The following is a 26,173-nucleotide window of genomic DNA, read 5'->3' on the forward strand; positions in this document are numbered from 1 at the left end:
TTAATCGACAGTTATTCATTTTCTCCGAGTGGTATATATTACATACCTTCAGATTTAGAATTTTCGTCTGTAATTGACCACATTAAAAAGTTTCCTTTGACGCAAATGCCAGAGATATTTGGACTTCATCAAAACGCTGATATAACAAAAGATAATCAAGAGACGAGCAGTGTATGTGGTTTAAGACTTTGGGCATAAAAATATATAGAATTATTCACATGCCCATTTAAAATACGTATTAATAATAATGTAAATATTTATAGCTTTTCTTGGGTGTTTTACTGACGCAAACGCATATAACAGCTACTGGAGCTGGCGGCGATAGTATCGAAAGCAGTATTGATGAGATAATCAGTGATATAAAAGGTAAAATACCAGAAGAATTCAACGTAGATGATGTATCAGAAAAATATCCTATTACATATGAAAACAGCATGAATACTGTATTAAAACAGGTAATTCAACTTGAAATTATATCATTTTTTTGAGTGTATATTATGATCAGGCCCGACCCGAGGGTATATGGCGCCCCTAGGCAGATTGGTTTTATGTTGAAGAAAAATATATAAAGACAAAAATAAAAAATGAAATTTAAAATTTTTATTCAAAATAGACACATTTTGTGTAAAAAAATGAATAAAATAAAATAAAATATGGATAACTATGAATAAATTCGGTAATGAAGACATTAATTTATATTCAACAATGAATTGTAAGAATTTTATAATGACATTTCTTCTTTCGAATATAATTGGTTAAGATATTTAATTTCCGTGAAGCAAATGAATCCCTGATATATATGTATATGTTTTATGTTTCAGCAATATTTTATATGAAATATAATTCCAAATTACTATTTGTACCAACGAGTCGTTGATATATGACAGTCAACTTCCTGCGTTCTTCGTAAATTATAATATTTTAGAATCAGTACTGTTATTTCGAGTAGAACAATTAAGTTGAATATAGAATATTTTATAAGTTTAAAGAAAGCCAAGTTATTTATTTTTTCAATTTAATAATCAAAAAAAAAATAAAAATTGGGGCGCCTTGCAGCGCCCCTTTTCTATGGCGTCCTAGTCACGTGCCTAGTCTGCTGCACTTTTGGGCCGGCCCTGATTATGATTATAAAACAAAACATTAATATAAGAATTTAAACATTTTTCAGGAATTAATTCGCTACAACAGACTCATCGGTGTTGTGAAAATAACTCTAAACAGTGTACATCTAGCTATTCAAGGTTTAGCAGTTATGAGTCCGGAAATAGAGGAATGTCACAATTCCATCAGTAAAGGTATAATACCGAGTACCTGGAGCGCCAAATCGTATCCGTCATTGAAACCCTTAGGATCGTACATTACAGATTTATTAGCAAGGTAAAGTTTATACAGAAATTATGTTTACAATATTATTCACACACCTTACGAAACAAATGATCAACTGCCTCATTACATTTTAGTCGTTTTGCAATTGACTTAATTTTTCAAATAATTCATTTCCAAAAGATTTTCGATACGCGACACTCAATTCGTTCAGTAGACTGTAAGGTGTTTCATAAAATACGTCATCGGAAATGTCCGTCACGTCGCATTTCTTTCCAACGATGGAGAATCCGGAACCAGTTAACTCTATGCAATATTCTTGGTCTTCGAAAGTTATTAAATTAAGATAAATACTTTGATTACTACTGCAGAGTTTTTTTGATACTTCGATTAATTTGACGTGGTTTTGTATGTCTTTGACGACGGCAGCCGCTTCATCGCGCCACCCATCTTTGGCCAACACCTTTTCTTCCGCCATTTAACTGGAAATAATAATGAGGAATTTGTATTGAAAATATGAGTAAAATTGACCAATGTAAATTGTCAGTATTACATGTGTTTAATAATATTTATTTTTAAAGATAAATAAATAAATTTCAAAGACTAATAGAGGCACAAAATTAAATATTCTATAATTATTAATTAGCAATATAACATACATTGAATAATGTGTATGTATGTACATATATTAAATGACGGATGAGTACCTGCGGATGTTAGATACTTTCAATGTTTTAATATTGGCAAAAACGAACACGTATTTTTTTAATATGAAAATGATTAAAAATATTAATATTTCTTTTTTTACATTTTTTATTAATAAAGTTTTGTTTTTTAGCACTATAATATAATAAATATTTAATGTTTCTTTTGATTTTTGTTTAAGTGGCAAATTTGCACCATGCTCTTCAAACTCTTTAGGTGCATTTGAAACTGCTCATCCACATCATTAGTCTCATAAAACATTGATAGTGTTTTTAAAGCAGCGCGTGCCTCCGTGGTGGATATTGTTTGAATACATTCATCGGCGTCATCGTCTTCTTCATTGTTATCCTTGGCGATGTCTGCTAGCTTAACGCAAGCTATAATGTCATCATCTGTGGGAATTTCAGCTGTTGCGACGTCGTCGTCAAAACTCACAAATTCATCCATATATTCCATTTCACCGCCAACATTATTTTCCACCATCCATACTGATAGTCGAACATCGTCTTTGTCATCTTCATCCTCTTCATCATTCAATTGCCTAAAAAGTGTTTTCAAAGTTAGACCAGACTTTTTGAAACAATTTTTGATGGTCTGTGACGTGACTGCTTCCCAGGCTTCATTCACATACCGAATAGCATCAAGAATACTCAAATCTAAAGTTTCGTTTCTCTCCAATGACTCGAGATATTCTAATATTAGTAATTTTCTAAAATTACATTTAAAACTTCTAATCACTCCTTGTTTCATCGGTTGAAGTATTGAAGTAGCGTCAGGAGGTAAGAAAACTAGTTTTATATGACTGAGGTTCAAAATTCGAGGGTGAGATGGGCAGTTATCAAGCATGAGTAGAATTTTTCTTCCTTTTTTACGAAGTTTTACATTCCAGGAATTCAATTCTTGCTCAAAAATATCAGAAGTCATCCAAGCTTTTTTATTCGATCTGTACTTTACAGTAAGACTTCTAACATTATTTAAACATAGAGAAATTTTTGGCTTTCCAATGACCAAAAGCTTTCTTTTTTCAGTACCAGACATATTTGAACACATGAAAATTGTAAGACGTTCTTTAGAAAATTTTCCATCGGAACATTTTTCCGTTTTGTATTTATGGTACATATTAGGTGTTATATTATAAAATAATCCAACTTCATCACCGTTAAATACATCACATTCACTATAACCGTCTACTATTCGAGACCAGACATTTTCAATCCAACTTTTGGTTGTAGTGTTAACGTCCGTGGACATGCCATTAATTCTATTATATGTAATGTGATTTCTATTCTTAAATCTATCAATCCAACCATTGTTACACACAAAATTTGCATATCCCATTTGATTAGCAAACTTTTCTGCTTGGATTTTTAATTGCGGACCGTTGATTGGGATGTTTGAGTTTCGTTGGATTTGAAACCAACTGAGAAGGGCGTCATTTAGATCTTCTTTGTCACAATTTCTGAGTTTTTTGAATTTTGGTTTATTTTTTTCGAAGGCTTCCATAATGGTCTTTCGATTTTTCCAAATGCCAGAGACAGTTGACGTGTTTAGAGATAGTTTTTTAGATATGTACGCGTTGCTTTTTCCGTTTTCCAGTTCTCGAATGAGTTCGACTTTTTCTCCGATTGTTAGAATTTTTCTTTTTTGTCCAGACATGTCAACAGTTTTCGAACAAAAATAAAGATTTAAACGCACGATCACCTGTGAAATATTAAAACGTAAACATAATTTGAGACTTCAAAAATTACACAACACCAAAAAAGTCACCAAAATATTACACACCTCTGCTCGTCAGTTTTACCACGTTTCTTCAGAATACTACGGTTGTATGACTTTTATTACAACATCAATTTTTAGACTTTTCTTTTTAGTCCGTATATGTGAGCACATAAAAAGCGAGTGTTTAACATACGACCTACGGATTAAAAGGCACAAATAATTTATTTTAAGTATTCCAAATTTACATTCAATACTTTATGCAGTATACGGTATATGTTAATCGTTATATATTAGCATTTCTACATTTACCGAAGTGTTCCAAGAAAGTTTTTTCTTATTTAGTATTGTCAATGTTTCACACCAATAAAATTATCTGCATATAGAAAATTCGGAATATCCTCTTGTTTTTACAAGGTTTTTATATTGTTATTAACTATGTTCTCAATGTAACTATTAAGTATAAATGATGAACTATTTTCAAATATCAAAACTCTCTACAATCCTTCAAAAATTGAAATGTCTGGCTTGTAAATTCATTGGATGTCTCTTCTATAAGTTCGCTTACTTTATCGAAATTTGCGTATATGCATATATGTACATATATAAACACATGTTAAAAGAAAATACGGTTCGTTTTTGCTTTTGTTAATAAGATTAGTAACAGTCATAAGTTTGCAGACTTATACTGAAAGTGTTTGAATGAATAATAAAAAAAAACAAATATATGTTAATCAATTGATGTTGTTTTAGATTGAAGTTCTTTCAAGATTGGATCGATCAAGGACCACCCAACGTATATTGGTTTTCCGGTTTTTACTTCACACAGTCATTCCTGACTGGAGTGTTGCAAAATTATTCGAGAAAATTTAGAATACCCATCGATCAGCTCCACTTCGAATACCAGATTACTGAATATGAATCTGAAGTCATTATAGAGCCCGATTTTGGAGCGTACACTAAGGTGAGATTGAGTGGTGCATATAGTCGAGTATTATCATATATACATCATTTAATTCATATGTATATATCATTTAATTCATATTTCATGCAGCATATAAAGGAAACATATGTGGAAAGTGTATTCATCGATGTAAGTATGTTTACACTGTTTTTGCACTATAGATGGGGTCAATGAAAATTATTGCACACATTTGCGCAAAATATATATTTTTAATATACATAATTATCTCGTCGATATTGTTTATATCGCGTGCAAAGTATATCATCATTATTTATACTTACATTTTTATCACTATCAGTATATTTGATAAGTCGACCGGTTTGTTCGACTTGGAAGTAAACAATAAACATTCAAATGACGCTAACGTCAAAAATAAAATTTGACAGATGTCAATATTCGCACTCAATGCGAGTTATTACGTCCATGCCTTTAAAATTTTTATATCAACTTATTTTTTGCAGGGTTTATTCTTGGAGGGGGCACGATGGAGTAGAAATAAAAAAATGTTGAGTGAATCTTTGCCGAAAATACTGTTCGACATTGTACCAGTAATATGGATGAAACCTGCGAAGAAAACGGACGCCAATCCACCATCTTGTTATTTTTGTCCGGTTTATAAAACAAGCGCTAGAAGAGGAGTTTTGGCGACCACTGGACATTCTAGTAATTTTATAATGAACATTACTTTATTGACAGACATACCGGAAAAGTATTGGATAGATAGGGGTGTGGCTTGTTTGACGCAACTCGACGATTGATGTGTTACAAAATGAATTTTTAGCAGATAGTTAATGTTTGTGAAGTATTTGAAATAAAGATAAATTGTGAAACCCGAAGTTTTATTTAAAATTAATAAATCCTAGTATATTTTGCAATTTTAAGTCATTTTATGCAAGTCGTGGTTTAAGTCATTTTGTACAAGTCATGGTTTAAGTCATTTTGTGCAAGTATAATAGGATTATTTGCTTGTTTTGTACTAGTCACTGGTTGGTGAAAAATATATTCTGTGGTATCTAAATAAATATTCATTTGCTGGCTAGTTCGTGCATACATATGTAGGTGACAAAACGTTAACTAACATCGCTTTCTCCCTCACACGCGATCTCACTCGCACGCATTATATTGAAATGGTGCCCGTGGCACAAAAAATGGCGGGGCACTCGCTTTGCAGTGCTCTGGTATAGACCACTGAAAAAAATCCACAAAAAGTGAAAGAAATTATAAAATACCTATGTTCTTTTTTCATGCGTTTAATTGTCCGGTTACTTTGTCGACGATTACGTTTTTTGTTTGGGTTGTTCGTCAAAATTCTCGGCTGAAACTGCTTTAACGCAGTTCCAGTCAATGGCTACGTCCACACTACTGATATCTACGAATTTTTCCATATCCAGTTGCCATATTGCAACCTGTGGTTGTTATTTAGGAATGGTTATGGCAAATTTCATAAATATCTGGTGTAGATATCGGTAGTGTGGACGTAGTCAATGGTTGTTATAATTTTTGATTTTTCTTAATTTCCTTGCACAATTCGATCAGCGTTAACCATTTAGCTCAATAGCATAAGAAATGAACGGCTGTTACAAACAGTAGACGACTATTGCTGAATAAATCTCTCAGCGAGACAATCAAAGCTTAAATTTACGTTTTCTTGCATACAGTATCCGTTTATTTTATTTCATACAAAATTCCACTTATTTTTAAGTATATTACGTCATCTTCTTCGTTCGATGGTAGAGGGAGTGAGCTAATTTTTTAGAATTATAAAACATACATTTTGTTTAAAAAATGCTTCAAGGTAATGGGAAAGTACCGAAAACTTTTTAAAATCTATACATATTATTTCTAAGCCCGCTTTAAAGGTCACGGAATTTGACCCTTAAAGCCCTCAATATGAGGCCACCACCCCCCCGACGAATTCGTCGGAGAACGAGACGGTTGTTCATGAATATCGCACAAGAAAAACCGCACATCACTGTTCTAATAAAAAAACCACACTGTACATAACCAAGTACAAAATTAACAAAACCATATACATATTATATCAATTTTTGGATAACGATTTTTTTGTGGGGGCACCCGATCGAAGAGTCGGCCCCGGGCATCGTTAACGTCTGAATGCTGCTGCCCAGAGGTGAGAAGTCTTATAGGGCGGAGCATTTGCGACATTGCGAGCATATGCGTCGATGGAAAGTTTTGCACAATTAGCGCGATCTGGTCATGGGCGTAAATGCGTCGCCGAGGACGTCCGGGTGGGTCGGACGTGTGCGTGCGTGTGTGTGTTTGTGTGTGTGGTGAGGCGAGGCGGGGCGGGGCGGGGCGGGGCGAGGCGGCGCACGCGGTCGGTTCAGTCGGGGCTGCGCGTTCGGCGCGGCATGTGGTGGTCGTGGTCGCGGTAGCCGGTCGCCGTTCGCCGGCATTCGGCAGCATGTCGGGGGGCGGCGCAGCTGCCGTGGGGGCGGTCGTGGGCGGAAACGGAAGCGGAAACGGCAACGGTGTGGGTGCGGGCGTAGGCTCGAGCGTCAGCGTGAACGTGAACGTGAACGTGAGCCGGGCGGCGGAGGGTGACGCGTGGGCGCTGCTGGCGCTGCGCGGGGCCCCCGCCGCCGAGCCTCCGCCCCCGCCGCAACCGCTCCCCCTGCCCCTCTCCCTGCCCCTGTCGGCGCCCCTGTCGCAGTCGCAGTCGCAGTCGCAACCGCCGCCGCTGGCCCGGCTGGAGTGCCGCGACTTCGAGTACCTCATCCGGCAGCGGCGCGTCACGATCGGACGCAACTCGAGCCGCGGCGACGTCGACGTCAACATGGGCCACTCCAGCTTCATCTCGCGCCGCCACCTGGACGTGGCGTTCGACCACCCCGACTTCTTCCTCACCTGCAACGGCAAGAACGGCGTCTTCGTCGACGGCGTCTTCCAGCGCAAGGGTGCTCCCCAGCTGCAGTTGCCCCGCACGTGAGTGTATTTTCAGCCTTTACGTAACTACTCCTACTCCTACTCCCCTACTCTCCTACTCTCCTACTATATCGATCCCATTATTGTTGTATACAAACATTGTCTGTCGCGTTTGTTGTGCTGTCGTCGCTCGCTCCCTCCCTCCCCGTCTGTAAACAGATGCTTTTCGCGATGGAAAATCCACCCACCCCGTTCGCAGCGTTGCTTGTCGGCTGTCGGCCGTCGCATTGCGCAAGTGCATCGACGTGTGCGCGAGCGGTCGCGCGCCGCGTAAACATAAACACGGCGAGTGTGCGAGCGAGACAGCGCACGTCACATCACATCGCATCGCACGCTATGTATTGTATATTGTATTGAATTATATTGTGTGTGTGTGTGTGTAGGCGTACGTCTACGTTGGCGCACACTCGTATCCGTACTCGCACTCTCTCCTCTGGCTCACCACGTGTTGCTTCTCGACGTCGTAATGTTGCCGGACGTGCGTATTCCAAATAGAATGGAGTACGTCCTCTGGACGGGGTTCTGGATTCGTTCTCTGCGGGGGTACGCAATCCACGTTCAACACTCGCGCTAGAATGTAGTGCGTTCTAATAATAAAACAAATGAATCGCACTTTTTTTTATTTATTTTATTTCATTCAAACAAATCGAATTTTTTTTTCGTTTGTTTTTTTTTTTAAATTTATTTGTACTAGTGTTGTGCCCGTTGAAATTTCAACGGGTGGTTTCGGAAACAAAATTGATATATCCTATCATATCGCAATTCTGTCTCTGTGTGTGTGTGTGTGTGTGTGTGTGTATCTGCGATAATGCTCGCCGTACTATAATAGTCGCTTCGTTTCGACATACATATATAAACCACTGCCAACAAAATGTGCGAATATAATAACGAAAGAAAAAACTTCTATATAAACTGTTTGTTAACAATGTTTCCTCTTGGGAAATTATTCTCTGAGCATTTAGTGCCATCTATTGAAAATTTATTTACTTTAATATTTTATATTTGTATGTAGGTAGGTAGTATTTACCATTTTTTTCCATATTAAACAAGTTAATATATTTAAAAGGTATTTGATCGAATACATTTATTTTTTATTAAATAACTTAATATGCCAACACCCATGCAATGATATTTTATCGGGTACAACACTAGTTTAAAATAAAGTTGCAATACTAGTAAGTAATAATTAATCGGAATCAGAACTGAAACAAATAGGGAATTGGAAATCGGATTTGAAAAGCGATCGGGAATCGGAATTGATGCAGGAATCGTAAATCGGAACTGAAACGGAACGGGGATTGGGAATCGAAACCGAAAGAAGAATCGGAATTGAAACAGGGATCGGGAATCGGAACTGAAACAGAAACAGAAATCGAGAATCGGAACTGAATTGAATCTGAAATTGGGAAACGGATCGGGAATCGGAATCGGAACTAATATCAGGAATCGAAATTAATTCCGGAACTTTTAAATGAGCCATATTCAATTTTATGATTTTTTAAAGCACGAACCCGCGTTATTAAAAAAAAATCATTCTTGTGAAAAGTATCAAAATTAATGTCATCGAAATTTTAATGTGTAATAAATTCGATTGTTTAAAATTTTAAATTATGTGTGCTACTATTTTATGATAAATCTTATAAAATTATAAAAATTTTTTTATTCATATGTGCTTTTATTATATATTAATTAATGTAACTATAGATGACTTTGGATTATAATTCTGCGCGATGAAACTGAATCGCATATTTATTGAGTCGACATAGTAAAAGTTAGTGAAAAGGGTACTCATTGGTTATACGGGCGCATCGGATCATCGAGTATACACACTCACTAATATGTACATACGAATATATAATACTAAATGACCTGTAAGTGACGCAAACTAATTTTCTAAAATGACAATATAATTATGATACATCATCGTGGTACAGTTCGTCAACACTTGGAAAGCTATTTTACACACTTTATATGGCGGTATATAATACGAAACCTAGATCTATTTAAAGAAATTCTTTCTGCAATAGTACTGGTTGCGTACTGTCACTTTACTAAAACTGTTTGCAAAAATTAGATCTCATTCATGTATTTATATATATTTATTTTTTTTGTTGCAAGTGTGTATACTCGATGCTCGGATGCACCCGTATAACTAAGAAATGCCATTAACAGATTGAAATGACGGTAAGCGGGTCACGTAGCTAGAATGATAGACGAATGAAGTGCTCGAATGGTGCCCGAGAGAATTTTAAAGGGTGCAATGAAGGTCACGGAAGAGACGGATGTATGAAATGAGAAAAATGTGTGAAGTCAGATGTACGAGAATTATTCAAAACCAATGAAAGCGTTACATCAATGGATGGTGAACAGTTGTAAATGATGATTCATTTATAAATGAGTCGAAAAATTTTCATATATTTTTTTTATGTTATACTAGTTGTTTTACCCGGCTTCGCTCAGTGTTCATTTGTTTTTTTATTAAATTTATTTGAATAAAAAAAAAATGAAATTCAACCATATCGAATCGTCGTCATAGAAACTTTGATTTGTTTTTCGATTACCAACAAACCATACATACATACAAATTCTTTTTCGAAATTATATATTAGATAAAGACGGATGTGATGAAATTACTCATTAGATTTTTTGAATGGAATTATATATGGTTTATCAATATCGTCTGATTGTATACAAAATGACAAATGAGTATTCTACATGTTTATTTAATTTTGTTTTTAGGAATTAATAAAAATTGAATTTGTTTATTTATTTAAATACATGGGGAAGGCGGTAAAGTCGTTAGACCCGCGGGTTTGACTTATAAAAATAACAAAACATTCATAAGAAAGAAAAAAAAGCAAACATGAAAAAAATACGAAATAAGAGAAAATACTAAAAGAAAAATAAAATATTGAACGGTAACATAATAACTAAAAGAAAACAAAAGTAAAGAAAGATATTGGACAAGAAGAATTACAAAAGATATCTAGTTTGTTTTTAAAAATATTAAGGTTTTCACAATTCACTACATTTCTGTTTAATTAATTGACTATTTAACTTTTCTAATTAACATTTCTGTTTAATAATTTGATTTCCGAAAACGCACTCAACAATTTTAATTCCAATTTAAATCTCGGGTTAAAATTAAATCGAATCTTCCGGAAGAAATTGTCAACGGAATTTTACCGGATATAATTTCGTCGATCGGTCTTCCGGCAAACTCCATTGCGTCATCGATCCGTCTGCATACGTGATACGTGCGCCTTGACATCGCGGAAAAATTTCGTCTACGGCGCATCACTAAGAATCGAAATCATGACAAGGCACGGACGTCGTCACACTTCGAGATGGGTCCGTCGATTTTGCGAATATAAATTGTAAATATTTATAGACGAATGTCCCAGAACTCGATATCAAAACGGTTGCGGTGTTGCAGAATAAATTTCGCAAGCGTATTGTCAACGTCAACAATACACCAAATTGTTGACACGCACACACACACACACACACTCGCACATGAATGTAAACTTTGTATTATGTATCCGACTAGCAACGCCTGGACTCTTATCGCGACGTACGACTATATACCTTACCTATTTGCCGTCTCTCTCCGATGCATGCTCTCCGTCTCGCTCTCGCGCATACATTTGTTGACATTCATATGTAGCTATTTATAAGTTCGCATACATAATGTGTATTTGAATTTAAATTTAAATTTTGTATCGCCGCTGTTTATTTACGCGCTCTCCGACAATGTCGAAACGCTTGCACGACTTAAAATCGAATCCCTCGTCAATTGTTATTATTATTGTGGTAAACAAACTTGGCAGTTGTTGTTGTCATTTATGTAGCAGCTGTTGACAAAATCCGACCACGTGTTGGACTGCACACCTTTCCTGAAATTGGGTTATCTCGGAATTGTTTCAGCGCATGATGCGGATATTCGTAATATCTTCAAGATATTCGAGATAAAATTCGCAGTCGTTTTCACACGCTAAAACGGTCGAGTATTTGTAAATACCGCATTCTTTCTTTGAACGCGTTTTACTTTGTAAAATTTTATCTTTTCTTTTTTTTTTATTACACTTGCAACTAGTAATAGTAATCGGTAACTAGTTAATCTATCGTCGTATATACTAGTTATGTTATAACTAGTTTATCTTGACTGCTTTTTTATTTCAATCTGATAAGTAAAATTATCATTTTATTCGAATTATTGTATTGGATTTGATACGTGATTTTTCTCTTCCTTTCTCACTTGAGCGATAATAATATTATTTTATATATATAAAAACGGACACGATATGGGTATGTATGTGGCAGACGCGTGGAGACAGAGTCAAGTAGTCGAGGAGACGCGGGAAAGTAGGGGGGGGGGGTGGAGCGTTTGACATGTGCGACGTTGGGCCGAGCGACGAGTCACATCAAAGACACATTCATCATTTCGAACGGGTTGGATCGACGAATGTGTAAGGGCGGTTTCAGACGAGCGTATTTTTCTGCGCGTATATCGTCGTTTCGGCATACGCGCTTCAAAAAACGGAACTCGCGTACACGGGCTTATTCCAGCGTGTTCGCTCCAACCGGTAGTGGTGATTTAGTATCAACATGGATAATACGAGCTTATAAGCGCGTCTACGCTCGTACGAGTTGCGCGTATGGAAAACGACGCGCCTATACGAGCCTACATGCACTTCAAAAAACGAGATTATACGCGCGTATAAAACGCTAGTCTGAAACCGCCCTAATGCGCACACGCTACTTTTTCAATTAATACGTGCGCGCGCGCGTATACATTTTCTTACATTATATTTATATATAACAACTTTATTTTAATTCGTGTATCAACTCCTATCCGAAACCACCCGTTGAAACCAACGGGCACAACACTAGTCATCGTATATAATAGTTGTCTAATATGTGCGTTTGTACTCGCTGTTAACACCATGCTCCGTCTCTCTTTCTCTCCTTGGAATCGTATATCGTGGAAAGAGACGCGGCCTATCACTTCATTCACACAAGTGACCGACAAAAACAAGACCGAAAAAATATGACCGAATCCTACTCAAATTCAGTATAGGTAGGTACGATTGAAATGTAACGCGTCGAAACAATGCTGGCTGGACGAAACTGAGTCTTATTGTGAGCTTAATTGGTTTGTTTGTGTATTCAAAAGAGTTGAAAAAATTCACGACGCAAACGTTTTCCACCTCAGCGTGGGTCCAGTCGCGAATGTTCGCGAAATCTGAGCCGTGCAATAAGGTCCATTCTGGCATGTTGCCTCTGCCACGTGGTCGTCTCGGAACACGTTGCGTGTCTCGTGATGTACCCTTTCAACATAACCCGCACTGTATTCTCCCTCGACTTCCTCTTTCAGTAAGATGTTTATCTACGCGCCGGCGATAAGTGCACGGATCAATATTTGCATACGAATGTCGTATATACTCGGAGGTAGGAGCGTCGTAAACAAACCAGCCGGTGGTATTCTCATGGAGAATATAACCATGCCGCTTCAAAACAACTCTATGGTTTCAAAGCGAATGTATCTATCCGTATTGCAAGTCTGATGCCCTCAAGATATGCACATTGACCGATCAACTTGTCCATCCACTATTACGTTCGAGACAAATCCACTCATTGCAAAATATGTACATACATATATATGTATGTAGCTCTTTCACAACAGTTTTTGCGCAACCTAGTAGTTACCTTTGGCTTTTTATTATTCCAACATGATTATCTGTTTTTTTTTTTTTTATTATTTTAATAGCTTATTAATAATAAGCCACTCATTCTTAGTTGACTAGAATCGTCACAGAGTTTAGTTTTTTTTCGTATTTCATCCATCCATCTCCCTTGTGGTCTTCCTTGCAACTTTTTACATTTTGTTTCGTTCAATCTTCTAGCCACGTGAGACCCGTATCGCTATTTTAATCTAGATCTTCACTCTCCACTCTATCAACTACTTTTGTCGTCAGTGGCGGCTCGTTGATATGGATATGGATACGCATGTTAAAAAGTCTAAATTGTTCGTTTACCATGCACACATATGAAAAACGGTTAGTATACATATCAGTGGCGTTCGGTAAAAGTCTCTCTCCCCCCGTCGTACATCCTCACTTAATTTGCGCGAGCAGGATACAACAGGAACAAGAGGAACAGGCTTTTCCTCCCGTATTCTGCGCGTGCACATTAAACAAGGCTGTATGACAAAAAGAGAGATAATTTCACCGCATGCCACTCATATATATATTATATACATAGTACCGTTTACCATGCACCCTTTTTTTTTTTGATCTTTCGATCTTTGTCTTCCAATATTTGCGTTTTCGGGCTTTTCACTTTCGGTCCCGTGAGCCAATGGCGTCGCTAGGGGTGGTGTCACCCAAATATATTTTTATTTATTAATATTGCGCCGTGTCTCGTGCCCTCTCGCTCTCTCTGCTGGTTTATTTCGCATAGTCTACGATATGAGAAATAAGGATAATTATTTATTTTTATTTTAATAGGCACTCTTTCTGAGTTGAATCATCACAATTTAGTTTTTAAGTACATTCGGGAGAAAGCTGGATGTTAGCAATAATAAATGCGCAAACTCACTGATTCGTACGGCATGGACTTACTTGCTCGTGGTTTCCAGCTGGGAAGGGCGTTTCTTCAGGTCATCATTAATTTGCACGATCTTATTAGATTAGTGGTTAGGATGTAATACTTTCGAACCGAGCGGTCTTGGGTTCAATCCCTGCCTGGTGCTGTTGGCCAGACCTTGGATATGTGAACACAGGTCGATCGTTTCCTATCAGAGTTTGCCAATTTATCAGATTTTCTTTGAAAGGTTCCAACAAATTGGAACCCTTAACCATTTTCTCGCAAATATTGAGTTTTTCAGCATCTGAAATTCTCCGGTTTGTAAAAATGCAAAATTTATACATTCGTGTCTCTATAATGCTCTATAAATTGTTTATCAATATTAATTAGCCAGGAAGGCGCATTGGGGTAAACGGCATTCCTAGTATACATACATACATATACATACAAGTTATCAAAGTTATCGATTACTGTCAAATCTATGTCAACACAAAGATAAAAAATCGTCGAAAACACTCCAGGGGTGAGGTTTGCGAAGAAACGCGATGGTACAGATTTGTGCTACAAAACTTTCCAAAGAAAAACAACAACTGCTTAACATTCTATGTGTTTGCACATTAAACATTAGTGAGGCTTTTTCAATTGCGATATTATTTTTATTTAAGTCAAAAAGCAAATTTAGTTAGCAAAAAATAAAGTAACATCGGATGCTGCAGTGTATCTGCTCTATACATTCGTTCACCCGATTGCTATGGGCAACAGTACCGAGAATTGACGCTGCGTTAGTATACATACAGCGCGCCAAGATGTTTTCTTAAGAAAATGCATCACTATTGATTTTCCCCTATTGGGCTTTACAATCGAAATGTGAAAGAGATTGTTTTATTTATAGCACGTCGTTCATAGTAACCAAGACTACTGATGTGCGTCATCAACATCATCATATGTGTATTACGCGTTGTGTGAGGTGTTGGAAAATTTTCGAAACGGACAATGACTCAACCCAACCACCACCGATCGCTTTTCGCGAACGTCTTCTTGTCGCGAGTTTCGCATTCGTTATATATTTGCTTTATGTTTTATTTTCGTACACACACACGCACAGACTAGCCGAGAGGAGATTGTTTACGTTTTATGTGGGTCACATTAGCGCGTTCACTTGACGCCTAGCACCGTCAATAATGATGTATTCATTTCGGTACACTTGTCCTCGTGGTCGTGTCATGTCACAATGCCTTTGATTACGTCGGCATATGTCCTGCTCTGGCGTATCCTGGCGGTTTTATAATAATATTATTTATAGAATGTAAATAGCACGCCTGTCGAGCTGGTCGCACCCGACTATGAATGGTTGTATTACGTAATTTTTATTTGTAAATACGCATGTATTTCGTTTGGCTAGACGATGTGTCGTATTTGATCTTCTAGGATTGACTACCGTTTCTATTATAGTTTGTCTCTTGTGTTGTACCGTACAATTTATGTTTGTTGTTTGTTGTCTGCATCTACAAGTTCACCTTGTGTGAGTTTCTAGAACTTTACCCACCGGTGCACTTACATACGTGGCTTGACGTGTTGTACGTATGTGGTTTCGTTCAGTCGTTTGTCCCAAATCTGTGTATGTGTTTGGATCGATGTTGTCGTAGTCTTTTGTTGCATGTGAAAGTTAGTTGAGTTTGAGTCATCTGCGACAAAAAGTCGTGTAATCGTTGTGCTAATTTAGTGTGTATGTATTTCTATTTTACGGAACTTGTGCCATGTTTAGGTTGGGTATTATGAAGTCGTTTTTATTCCAGAGCCAAAACCATGCAACGGTTGGGTAGCACTAGCCGAGAATGTGAGCGTGTTGGAGTCTAATTAGAGACGTCTTTTCATTAGGCTGTTGATGATTTTGTATAGTTATCTCAATGCTTTTTAGCGTGTCTAAATATGTGAACGTGTCAAATTACACGCTGGGTATGATGTTTCTCACACATTTTAGTTTATGTGCGTTTTGCCAACTTATATGTCAACCTAGCTTCAATTGAGTCATGGCTTAAATATTTCTATTTTCTTTTCTCTGGGTTTCGCTTATTTCCCAATAGAAATATTGTGAAGTCAACCACAATAGATATCATTTTCATTTGCAGTCAACCGTTCAGTAGACTGGCACTTAATTAAACTAAACAGCTGTACTGCAACTAAATATGTGTCTGGGTAGACAGATTTTGGCTTATGCTGCATACGAAAATGAAATGTCATTGAGTCATTACCCAATGAAAGTTTCTCAGTTTTTTTGAATGCGTGTTGGGGTGATTTGCTCGGAATTGGTAACTTTATGCAAGCCAAATTGATTAGTAATCGATGACGTTATTTGATAAAAAGTGATCGATAACAGTGACTCTTATATTTGAAGAAAATTGTCGAAAAAAAGAAAAGAAGAAGAAATTTTTCACTACAGGAGGTCAAGAACGTACCTGTGCCGTTCAGATTCATTGTTTTTCACAAATGGACATGCCTTAAGGCGGGTCAATTTGTGGGACTCAGTTATGTACACCTACCTGTATTGAGCTAGCACTGGTAACCAATGATATTTCATCGTTTCCTGTCATATCGTATTGCGTCAGTAGCCTCAATCTGGTCATCATGCAAGTGATGAAGCAGGTTAGGTTGCATAAGTTGGTCTATCACCTTCCATCCTTTCCAGAACATTTTTTGCAATGGACAGATTTTTTTATGATGTCATTGAACCACAATATTGATCTGGAATGCCATATCACCCGAATGAAAAAATGGTTTTAGTGCAAAAAAATGCTTCTGGAACGCTGGAAGATTTATATGTGATAGGTCCACTTGCGCAACCTAACCTGTTTCATGACACATCGTGTTTAACCACTTCTATGTTACAAACACATTGATTAAAGCCTGATTTTGCCACATATTGAAATTGTGTCCATCAAACAAAATCGCATGTGTGTTGAGAAAGCAAGGGTCGAGGCTCCAACGCGAACTCTCATTCATCTTATCTCATACATTTTTTACAAACCTCTTCTTATTTTTCTAATTTCATCCACCCATCTCCCCTGTGGCCTCTCTTGCACCTTTTTTTCATTTTGTCGGGTATCATTCGAGCACTTCTTCTAGCTACTTGCTACGCCTATTGCCATTTTAATCTCCTCACTCTCCACTGTATCAACTACTCTTGTCATACTTCTCAAGCAACTATTCCGTTTCTCGTCTCGTTTGATCTGCCGGCTTATTTCGCAAAACTCCATGATATGCGAAATGCGCTCATTTTAAGTATGAAAAGTATTCATAACGTGTCCCTAATAAACGAATGGGCGGTTTACTATATGAGATGTTACAGTCGATGTGTATTTTCATTTGTAATATATTCCAACTGGCCCTTTATGTCATTTATATTCGAATATAATTCAAGTAGCAAGTAATGTCTACAAGCGCACATATACTTACAACAATGTGCCACACTTGTAAGATAACAGTTGAGTTTTGACAACTCTGATGTCATTACGAATGTTTTAGAATTCAATAATGCGTTAATATTCGCTTGGTTTTACGATTAGCGGTAATGACTACTGTATTACGATAACTCTAAGAATGTGTTCAAAACAAAAATGTGACTTTCTAACTCAATTTACTAGTCGAGTGACGTTTTCACGAAAACCTAACTTCTCCGTCCTACTGGGTACCAACTTATAGTTGAACTGTATTTTCAGTTGTAATATATTTTGACCAGTTGGAATGTACATAATTTGTCATACTTCAACTTACGTGTGTTACACGGAATATTCCAATTAGTCAAAATATTATATATTACAACTGGAAGAAATCTCTTTCGAAATTATATATTAGATATAAATAAAAAAAATCAATGTTTGTCTGTCACGTATGCGTTCCTATAACCATTCAACCGATTGCGATGAAACTTACAAGAGTTGTTGTGTGCATGTCCGCGATGGTTTCTGTAAAAAAAATACCCCAAAAACGGGAATGAGTGTCATTGCATGGCAAATAATTTCAAATCAGTTCGCAACCTACGTTGTTAGGGTAAAATAAACAAACAATTGAATAATTGAAAAAGTGTTCGCATTGTTTTTTTCATTAGTCAAGTCAAGTTCGCCGCCTGCGTTTTCCAACAAATGGGAAAAACGCAAATGCGTCATTGTGGCATTGCAACGCATGCCGGTTTCAGCTAGTATCAGATATAGAGTATATTCAATTAAAATATGTCGTCAATAGCCCCGAGAATCCCGGGAACGAGTATAACTCGAGTTACTGGTGCTTGGGGACACGGTCACACTGAATTATTAACGCTGCATTCAGCCTAGAGTTTTCGCTCGAAGAGAGTGAATTGTGTCGTGTTGCATCGCGTTGCACACAACCCTAGTCGTATCGCTAGACGAAAAAGGTTGATAACCTCGCGCTTCCACGACGAGGAAAAGTCCGATTGCCAAGTTAAACCGGTACATGTGCGTCAATGCGGACATCCTCCCTCACCGGAGAGGAACGGGACTGTGCACACCGCAGATACAGAAAGAGAGATTCTACTGCAGACAGACAGACACAGCCAGAGGTCGGATGACGCAAGTTGAAAGTCGGATTGGAACGGACAGGCGCGGCGTGGCGTGGCGTGGCGTGGCGTGGCGTGGCGTGGCGCGGCGCGGCGCGGCGCGGCGCGCTGCCACCAGATCCTCTGGTCGTCCCATAGCCGGCTTGTAAACAAACCTCGCGGATCGATACTCGGCACGCGGCCGCTTGCGTCATGCGTCACGCGTCACCTGGCCGTCTCTTGCTTCCGGGTCCACAGACGGAGAACATGCTCCCCCCGATCCCCACAGCCTCACCTGTCGCCATTTTCCCCATTACGCATGCACTCGCTCAATAATACTTCACGCTGGCCGCTTGTGACATGCGACATGTGCCACATACGCGCGTACCGACACTCCATACCCGTCCCTTTCGCACGCGTCGCACGACGCATGCCGAGTAGTGTCGACGCACTGTGCTGCTCCCTCTCCGACAATAATATTGACAATAATATACGGCGTTGGATTCCTGACCATTTTTTTATTTTTCCTACGCTTTCTAGTACTTATTGTAGTTGCCGTGTATGTAGTTTTGTTGCTATGTACGTTTGAAGGGAGGGTGGGTGGGGGTTCGGCAACCTTTCGCGGGTATGTCAACATGACGCATCGCCGCGTGTGTGCACCTTTTTTCTATGTCAAACGAAACGTAATAATACTTTGAATTATGTGATTTTTGACGTTTGAGTGTTTTATCAGCGCTCTTTTTAATTTTGCGTAATCTGTCTTAATTTGAGCGATAAACGCGCTCGTACGTCTGTTTTGTTTTATTTTACGACGTGTTTACAAGTTGATGTGTATACAAACATTATTTATTAATTTAAATTCGTTTGTTTTTTTTTATTTTATTCATTTGTTTTTCTTTTTATTTTAATCATTTGTTTTTCTTTTTTTCTATTCATTTATTTTTCTTTTTATTTAATTCATCTGTTGTAATGGTTTGAAATGATTACGCACATTTTTTTATTACAACCTCATATATTATGTTATCAGTTGTTGTGAATATCTACCACCGTTCAAATGTATGAATGTAATGATTAGAATGAAAGAATTTCATTACTTTCATCAGGAATTTTTCATTTGTAATACTAGTGTTTCTACCCGGCTTCGCTCGGTATTTGTAATATAAACCGCTTAAACATGGCCAATCTTATACTAAACATTTTATTAAATTTATTTGAATATTCATTTGTTTTTTTTTATTAAAATTGAACGTCACGGATTTTACGAACCAAGCAAACATACAAAGTCTTTTTCGAAATTATACATATGTATTAGATTATATCAATATTCATAGATCAACCAGCTGATTATATTGACTGCTTAGATTTAATTTGATGGATTATCAGTAAATAGTATTGCAAAGTTTCTATTTTTATTCAACATTTTGAGCTAAAATTAATATCGGTTGAGGTTAGGTTTCATGCGCCAACCGCTTACGTTGACAGAACGACATGCAGTCGCTACAAACTTCAAAGCGGTTCAACTAACGTCGTCAAATGCAAGTGATCGATTTTATGCTTCGATGTTTCGTAACTATTTTGCAGTTTGCAAAAAATGATAATAATGTTCAATAATCAAATTTAAGCTGTAATTGGACTGGAATATAGTCGTATTTTCACTAAGAAATATTGGTCGCGGGTTATTCAATAGCACGTGGTCGACATCTTTGTCACCCGCGATACATTCAATATAAAATATGTATAGAAATGCGTAGCGAGCTTACAAGAGGGAATGAAAGAAGTTTCTCGATTCTCAAAAGGTTACACTGGTCTTGGGATTTGCAAGCACTTTGATTCAATTATGTTTTTTTTTTAACGAATTTGTATTCATACTATTCAGTTTGCTGCAAAATTCATTTCGGTGGCTTACTATTCACTATACCGTCTGGCATCGCATTACAGATTCATCAGAATACTGATGTTATTTGCTGAAACCACTTTTGTAGCATTGATCACGCGACAGTCAGACCATTGCAGTGCTTAGCGGAACGAGTGGCGAATCGGTGAATGACTCAGGGAAAACTTTTATATTACGTCTCTTTTGAAAGCCGCCCTCAAGGCTATCTTCGACCAAGGCCAGAGCCTCCTTCCCTATTCTGCATCTCTGGGTGGGTATGCAGAATAGGGAAGTACAACCCTAAATGAAAATCTTCAAACGACAATTTCATCCCAATATTTGAGTATTATTGTCATGTCATATACGCCGTATACTATTTGAATACGTTGGGTGTTGGGGTGGGTTGTGTCGGTTTGTTTGTTTGGGAAGTGCGGCCGGGCCGCCGCCCCTGCCCCCCCGACCCCCCACCCCCTGGCCCCCCCTCGGCCCCCCGGCAGCGGCTATTGATCGGCAGCCCCCGAACGTCTCCTCCATCTCACCCTCCTCACCTATTCGTGTCCTTGGGAAGCCGGTGTTGCTTCACTTCCGCCATCGTGCTCCATAGAAATTGCATGTATGGATTCGATATTCTCTAACCCTTTCAGTGCTTGATTTGCTATTTACATTCGCGCAAACGTTCTGTTGCCGAAATGTAATACATACATACATAAAGCTAATCGTTCGCCAGAGGCGCCATTCCACTGTTTGTTTTGGACGTTATCATAAACTTTTTTTTTATCAGCAGAACTTCTTGGCTACTTTTTTACATGAATGATTGTTGTTGCATGTTTATTGCGTTTTATGTCATTTTTCCTTTTGTTGTTCTTTAATTCTGGCTTCTGAGTGGTGTGCCGTGAACTTGTGCGCCGGTAACGACCTTTCCCAACCTGGGTCTCTGCGTTGTGCCCCTGACCACAGTTTTTCGGCACCTGTTTCAATAGGTCAACATTCTGCAACTTTTGTTGTGACTTTGTTTTTCGGGAGAGTCGCGGCTCAATCGGGAATTGAATATTTAGGTCAAAGGCTCAAGGTTTTGGCGAGTAGTAAATTTTTTATTATATTCACTTATTTTGTACGATTTGTATCCAAATACATAGTTCATGGATTATAAATAACTATTTTTTATTATATTTCGAAAATTGAGTTGAATATGCTGTGAATCACTTTATCTCCATAAGCGCACCGGTGCGCGCTCTTTCAGATTTATGTAAGGCTTTTACGCGAAATTAATTTTGGTTTCTTCACAGTGACATCTAAAAATATCCTGTGATACTAGTGAAATTGAAAAAAGTCAATAGTTTTTGTTAGTTTGTGATATATTCAAGAGGTAGTGTCGAGGGTTGGCACTAAACACACATAATAAAATAATCGAATCGGTTTCTACAAACGTGTGGCGATTAAGTGGTTAAAGAATCTAGACAAATGCTAGCAGTATGGCTCGGTGGCTGCGTTTATGTTTAGCACTCGATCCCGTGCTAATCTTTAATACTGCTGGTTGGACTTGGATATTTGTGCTCCAAGTCGATCGTTTCTTATCAGAGTTTGCCAATTTATCTGATTTCATTGTTGAAATGGTTCCTCCATCAACTTGGCAAAAATTATCCTACCCGCTGTCACAAATATCTGAATTTGATTTATGTACAATATGTAAAAATGTATGTATAAGTCTAAATCCATAGATGTCTTTATGGATTAATTCATTAATTAATTAGTTGTTGATTTCATGTTCTTCAGCATCTCGAAATACAGCGATTTATTTAATAAAAATGCTGCAATGTTTGTAATTGCTTAGGAAGGCGCATTGGGGTCTACCTGTTAGGCCTTCCTTGTTATATATCTACGTAGAGTAAAATAAGATAGAAGTGGATAATCATCTAAATAACTTTTATTTTAATTATCTGCAAAATTTACTTCCTGTTTTTTTTTATCCATCTATATCTATCCCAGCAATTTTTATATCAGTGGGAATACATAATATATTCAATATACGATTTATAAACCTTTTAATTGGCAGACTAAATTTTCATCTATTAGATTGCTGATTAGGGAACATCAAATGTTCAATAATTTTCAATGCAATTTTGAATCTATCGGTAAAAATAATTCAATAACGAATTGTGTATATAGTTTTTTGTTTTTTTTATATCATTGGCACATTTAGTGTATGACAGTGGGTGTTGTCAGTCTACAAAATGTTTACTTTTAATAATGAAAGTGTATGTAAACATTGATTATAATTACAAAATTACGGATTTCGTTGACAGCGCAATGAAATTTATTTCATCAGCTGATTTTTCTCCGACAAATGGCAAGTCCTATTAACAGTAATCGTTTGACGCAGATTGTTATTACTTTAATTGCTATCGTCACATTGAATGAATGAAGTCTTGGGAAATACCTAATTGGAAGGTGTCCAATTTTAACATTGCGACTTAATTAGTAATTACAATTATTGTTTTTTATTATTTGTAATTGTCCTTTGAGATCTTGATTTACAATGCATATCGGTCAAACTGTCGTATGTTGAATTATTCGTCATTAACACAATTGCCATTTAAACATGTTTACAATATTGTGCAAAAATTTTAATGTTTGTGTTTATATTTTGTTACAGTTGTACGTTGCGTTTTCCTTCTACAAATATCCGTCTAGTCTTTAAATCCCTAATAGACGGTAGCACTGTAAGCACTACTACTTTAGAAACTCGGCCTTTGCCCCCGTTAAGAATAAATATACCACAAGAGGAACCTGATTCAGCGCAGAGTCCTTTCCCATCACCGACAGGTATTATTTACTCGATCGTGAGATTTTTTTTGTATTTGTAAGTTTTATACAGTTTTAATTATCATACATATTTGTTTCTTTTGATGCAGGTACAATTTCTGCCGCCAATAGTTGTCCTACTAGTCCGCGAGGTGGTAGTCACCGACGTAGTGTACAAGCTGACTTGGGTCTAGTTGCATCATATGCAGCACTGACCCAAGAAGTTGATTATTCTAGGCCTTCTTCAAATGGATCTGCTGTAATAACTATTTCCGTATAGCAAATTTCATTTTTTAGATTTAATATTTAACTTAATTAACAATTCCGATAATTTGGGAATTGTTTTGAATGTGTTTTGAGTTATTTTTCAACGTGATATCAGGATTAATAATTGTTTCGTTTTGTAGACGACTGCTACAGGCTCCGAGTCTGCCGTGGCGAATGCAGGTTCACGTGACGAAGCTAAACCTCCTTATAGTTATGCGCAGCTTATTGTACAAGCAATAGCGTCTGCACCAGATAAACAGCTTACACTTAGTGGAATTTACTCCTATATTACCAAACATTATCCATATTATCGGACTGCTGATAAAGGATGGCAAAATTCCATTAGGCATAATCTCAGTTTAAATAGGTATGTAATTTAAATATTAATCGGCCTTGTACATGGCTCTTTATATCAAATTGACTGTATTTAGTGTGTATTAATTTATGTTTCATCTATTTTAGATACTTTATTAAAGTTCCACGCAGTCAAGAGGAACCTGGTAAAGGTAGCTTTTGGCGGATAGACCCACAAAGTGAAGCTAAGCTTATCGAACAAGCTTTTAGAAGAAGGCGCCAGCGTGGAGTACCTTGCTTTAGGGCACCTTTTGGATTAAGTTCAAGGTAGTACAAGTTTTAGATGGAATGCTTCCACGCTCTTTCATATGTTGTTATAAACTAATTGACGATAATACTTTGCTGTATATAGAAGTGCTCCAGCTTCTCCCTCACACGTTGGCATGTCAGGACTTGTAACTCCTGAAGAATTGTCACGGGAAGCTTCACCAGAGCCTTACACTTCTGATTCAGTTCCAGTGCCTGTTTCACCACGTCCTCGTCATTCTACGCATCACGCTCCTTCACAAAGTGCCCCTGGATCACCAGGTTTTTGAGATTATAGTTCAAATAGTTTAAATTAGTCTTCATATTGTGAAAATGTTTTACGTAACGACCTCATAAATATTGGTTAAGTTAGAAAAAAATTATTGTCTTCTTTTTTACTTTTAGGTCATGGTGGTTTATCGTATTTGAGTTCCGGTAATATTCTTGGTCAGCAGCAAATTGCCGCGTTGGTAGATGGGCAACGTCATTTAATGTTACCAGGCCAACATATCACAGTTGTAACGAATGGTGCAGGTGGAGAAAGAGAAGGTGATGATTCTTTCATACATATATTTTAGAGTTTACATGGAAGTAATATGTAAATTTATTAATTAAAAGAATGTGCCTACACATTTTTATGTTATGACATATATGTTTCTTAAATTTGTAGAGAAATATATTGTGGGTTCTGGAGGAAGTAACTTGGTGTCTATCCAGGAAGAGCATTCCATGTCACCACCTACCAATGTTATTATACAAGCACCTCACTCTCCTTTCGGCTATGGGTTTGTAAACTTTTATTATAACTTCATATATTATAATATAAACATTTGTCATAAATGTTTTATTGACACGAAATAGTTATTGATCCAATGTTGTAGTATAAATTTGGTTTTATTGTTTTTCAGGGCTACTTACGTTACTGCAGATAGTGGTATTGTGAAACGTTCATATTCTGGAGGTGACGACAGTTGTGGGGAGGACGGTGGGGGAGGTTCTGGGGACTTAATTATAGAAGAAAATCCAGTTTCACCAATTCCCGCTAAAAGAGCGAGATTTCATCGACACGATGATAGAAATGACTATTAGTTGACAGTTTTTTTAGTAAACTATAAAAATTAGCACCAAGCATTAAAAGAAGATGTAGTTCACATTTGAAAATAGGTGCTTTATGAAAATAAATTAGCTGTGAAATATTATTTTATATGTGCCACACTTTGTTTCTCATGGTTACATTTGAAAATCGTTAAAACAAACCTACTGGACATTTTTTTTAATTATTGTTTGTATATAATAAGCTTGAAACACCACATCTTTGGTTATTTCAACTTTTATTAAGAAATGTTTTTTTTATTATTATTTTCTTATATACAGTTAAATAAATTATACAAAGCTGTATATACTATTTCACTATATCGTATGTTTCATTCATATATTTACAGTATTGACAATTCATTTATGCTTATCCCATTTTCAATATCCTATAGACTCCATAAGTGAAGAGGCCATACAAAATTTTCATGATATCAATGATGAGAAACGCATGTTGAATTAAACTATTTTCGAATTGTCTTTCTCGTGAATATATACAATTAGGTATGGAAATACATTTTCCACATCGTTTTATTAATTTTTATTACCAAACCTGTTCATTTTATATATCGATTATTGTATTAATATTTATTTTTAAATTATATATATATATATATCTATATATTTTTGCCATTTAGCCTTTTTAAATCGTCTTTTTTAAATGTCATCAAAATGTATATTTTTTTACTCCAGCTATTATGAAATAGGTTAATATGTAACTATGTTAATATGTAATGTTCTCAACATT

At 36.9% G+C, this 26,173-nt stretch overlaps 3 protein-coding genes across 6 annotated transcripts in view; 2 read left to right on the forward strand and 1 right to left on the reverse strand.

The window, feature by feature from the left end:
- Positions 1-5,535, forward strand: part of Dnah3 (dynein heavy chain 3, axonemal) — a 21,491-nt gene extending 15,956 nt beyond the window's left edge. Inside the window, exons 62-66 of the mRNA XM_077431952.1 lie at positions 12-171; positions 264-455; positions 1,169-1,377; positions 4,498-4,708; positions 5,170-5,535. Coding sequence (XP_077288078.1) covers positions 12-171; positions 264-455; positions 1,169-1,377; positions 4,498-4,708; positions 5,170-5,466 — 1,069 coding nt within the window. The 3' untranslated portion in view covers positions 5,467-5,535. The remainder of the gene's footprint in view (positions 1-11; positions 172-263; positions 456-1,168; positions 1,378-4,497; positions 4,709-5,169) is intronic.
- LOC143912972 (GSK3B-interacting protein-like) lies at positions 580-8,243 on the reverse strand. Of its 3 annotated transcripts, none has more exons than XM_077432453.1 (2): positions 8,097-8,243; positions 580-1,805 (listed from the first exon to the last, which is right to left on the reverse strand). In XM_077432453.1, exon 2 carries the CDS (start codon positions 1,799-1,801, stop codon positions 1,457-1,459), a length of 345 nt encoding a protein of 114 aa, XP_077288579.1. In that variant the 5' UTR covers positions 1,802-1,805; positions 8,097-8,243; the 3' UTR covers positions 580-1,456. The 3 variants fall into 3 exon arrangements, with proteins under 3 accessions (XP_077288579.1, XP_077288578.1, XP_077288580.1); XM_077432452.1 differs by lacking the exon at positions 8,097-8,243 and adding an exon at positions 7,577-7,883; XM_077432454.1 differs by lacking the exon at positions 8,097-8,243 and adding an exon at positions 2,031-2,101 and having other exon boundaries at positions 595-1,805.
- Positions 6,989-25,929, forward strand: FoxK (forkhead box K). 2 transcript variants are annotated; one of them, XM_077432433.1, is made up of 9 exons: positions 6,989-7,654; positions 23,318-23,487; positions 23,577-23,725; positions 23,874-24,100; positions 24,196-24,354; positions 24,440-24,615; positions 24,739-24,882; positions 25,004-25,118; positions 25,242-25,929. In XM_077432433.1, the coding sequence occupies exons 1-9, from the start codon at positions 7,134-7,136 to the stop codon at positions 25,420-25,422; spliced, it is 1,842 nt and encodes a 613-aa protein (XP_077288559.1). In that variant the 5' UTR covers positions 6,989-7,133; the 3' UTR covers positions 25,423-25,929. The 2 variants fall into 2 exon arrangements, with proteins under 2 accessions (XP_077288559.1, XP_077288558.1); XM_077432432.1 differs by having other exon boundaries at positions 7,001-7,654; positions 23,577-23,740.
- Positions 25,930-26,173: the final 244 nt, after the last annotated feature.

This window comes from Arctopsyche grandis, chromosome 6 (assembly GCF_051622035.1).
Source record: "Arctopsyche grandis isolate Sample6627 chromosome 6, ASM5162203v2, whole genome shotgun sequence".
Taxonomy (NCBI): Eukaryota; Metazoa; Arthropoda; class Insecta; order Trichoptera; family Hydropsychidae; genus Arctopsyche; species Arctopsyche grandis.

Bases quoted from the DNA above. Each gene is read 5' to 3' on its own strand.
- LOC143912972 (XM_077432453.1), bottom strand. From the start codon at position 1,801: ATGGCGGAAGAAAAGGTGTTGGCCAAAGATGGGTGGCGCGATGAAGCG.
- FoxK (XM_077432432.1), top strand. From the start codon at position 7,134: ATGTCGGGGGGCGGCGCAGCTGCCGTGGGGGCGGTCGTGGGCGGAAAC. The intron at 23,741-23,873 runs GTATAGCAAATT...TTCGTTTTGTAG, and splicing joins CTGCTGTAATAACTATTTCC to ACGACTGCTACAGGCTCCGA. The intron at 24,355-24,439 runs GTAGTACAAGTT...TGCTGTATATAG, and splicing joins CCTTTTGGATTAAGTTCAAG to AAGTGCTCCAGCTTCTCCCT.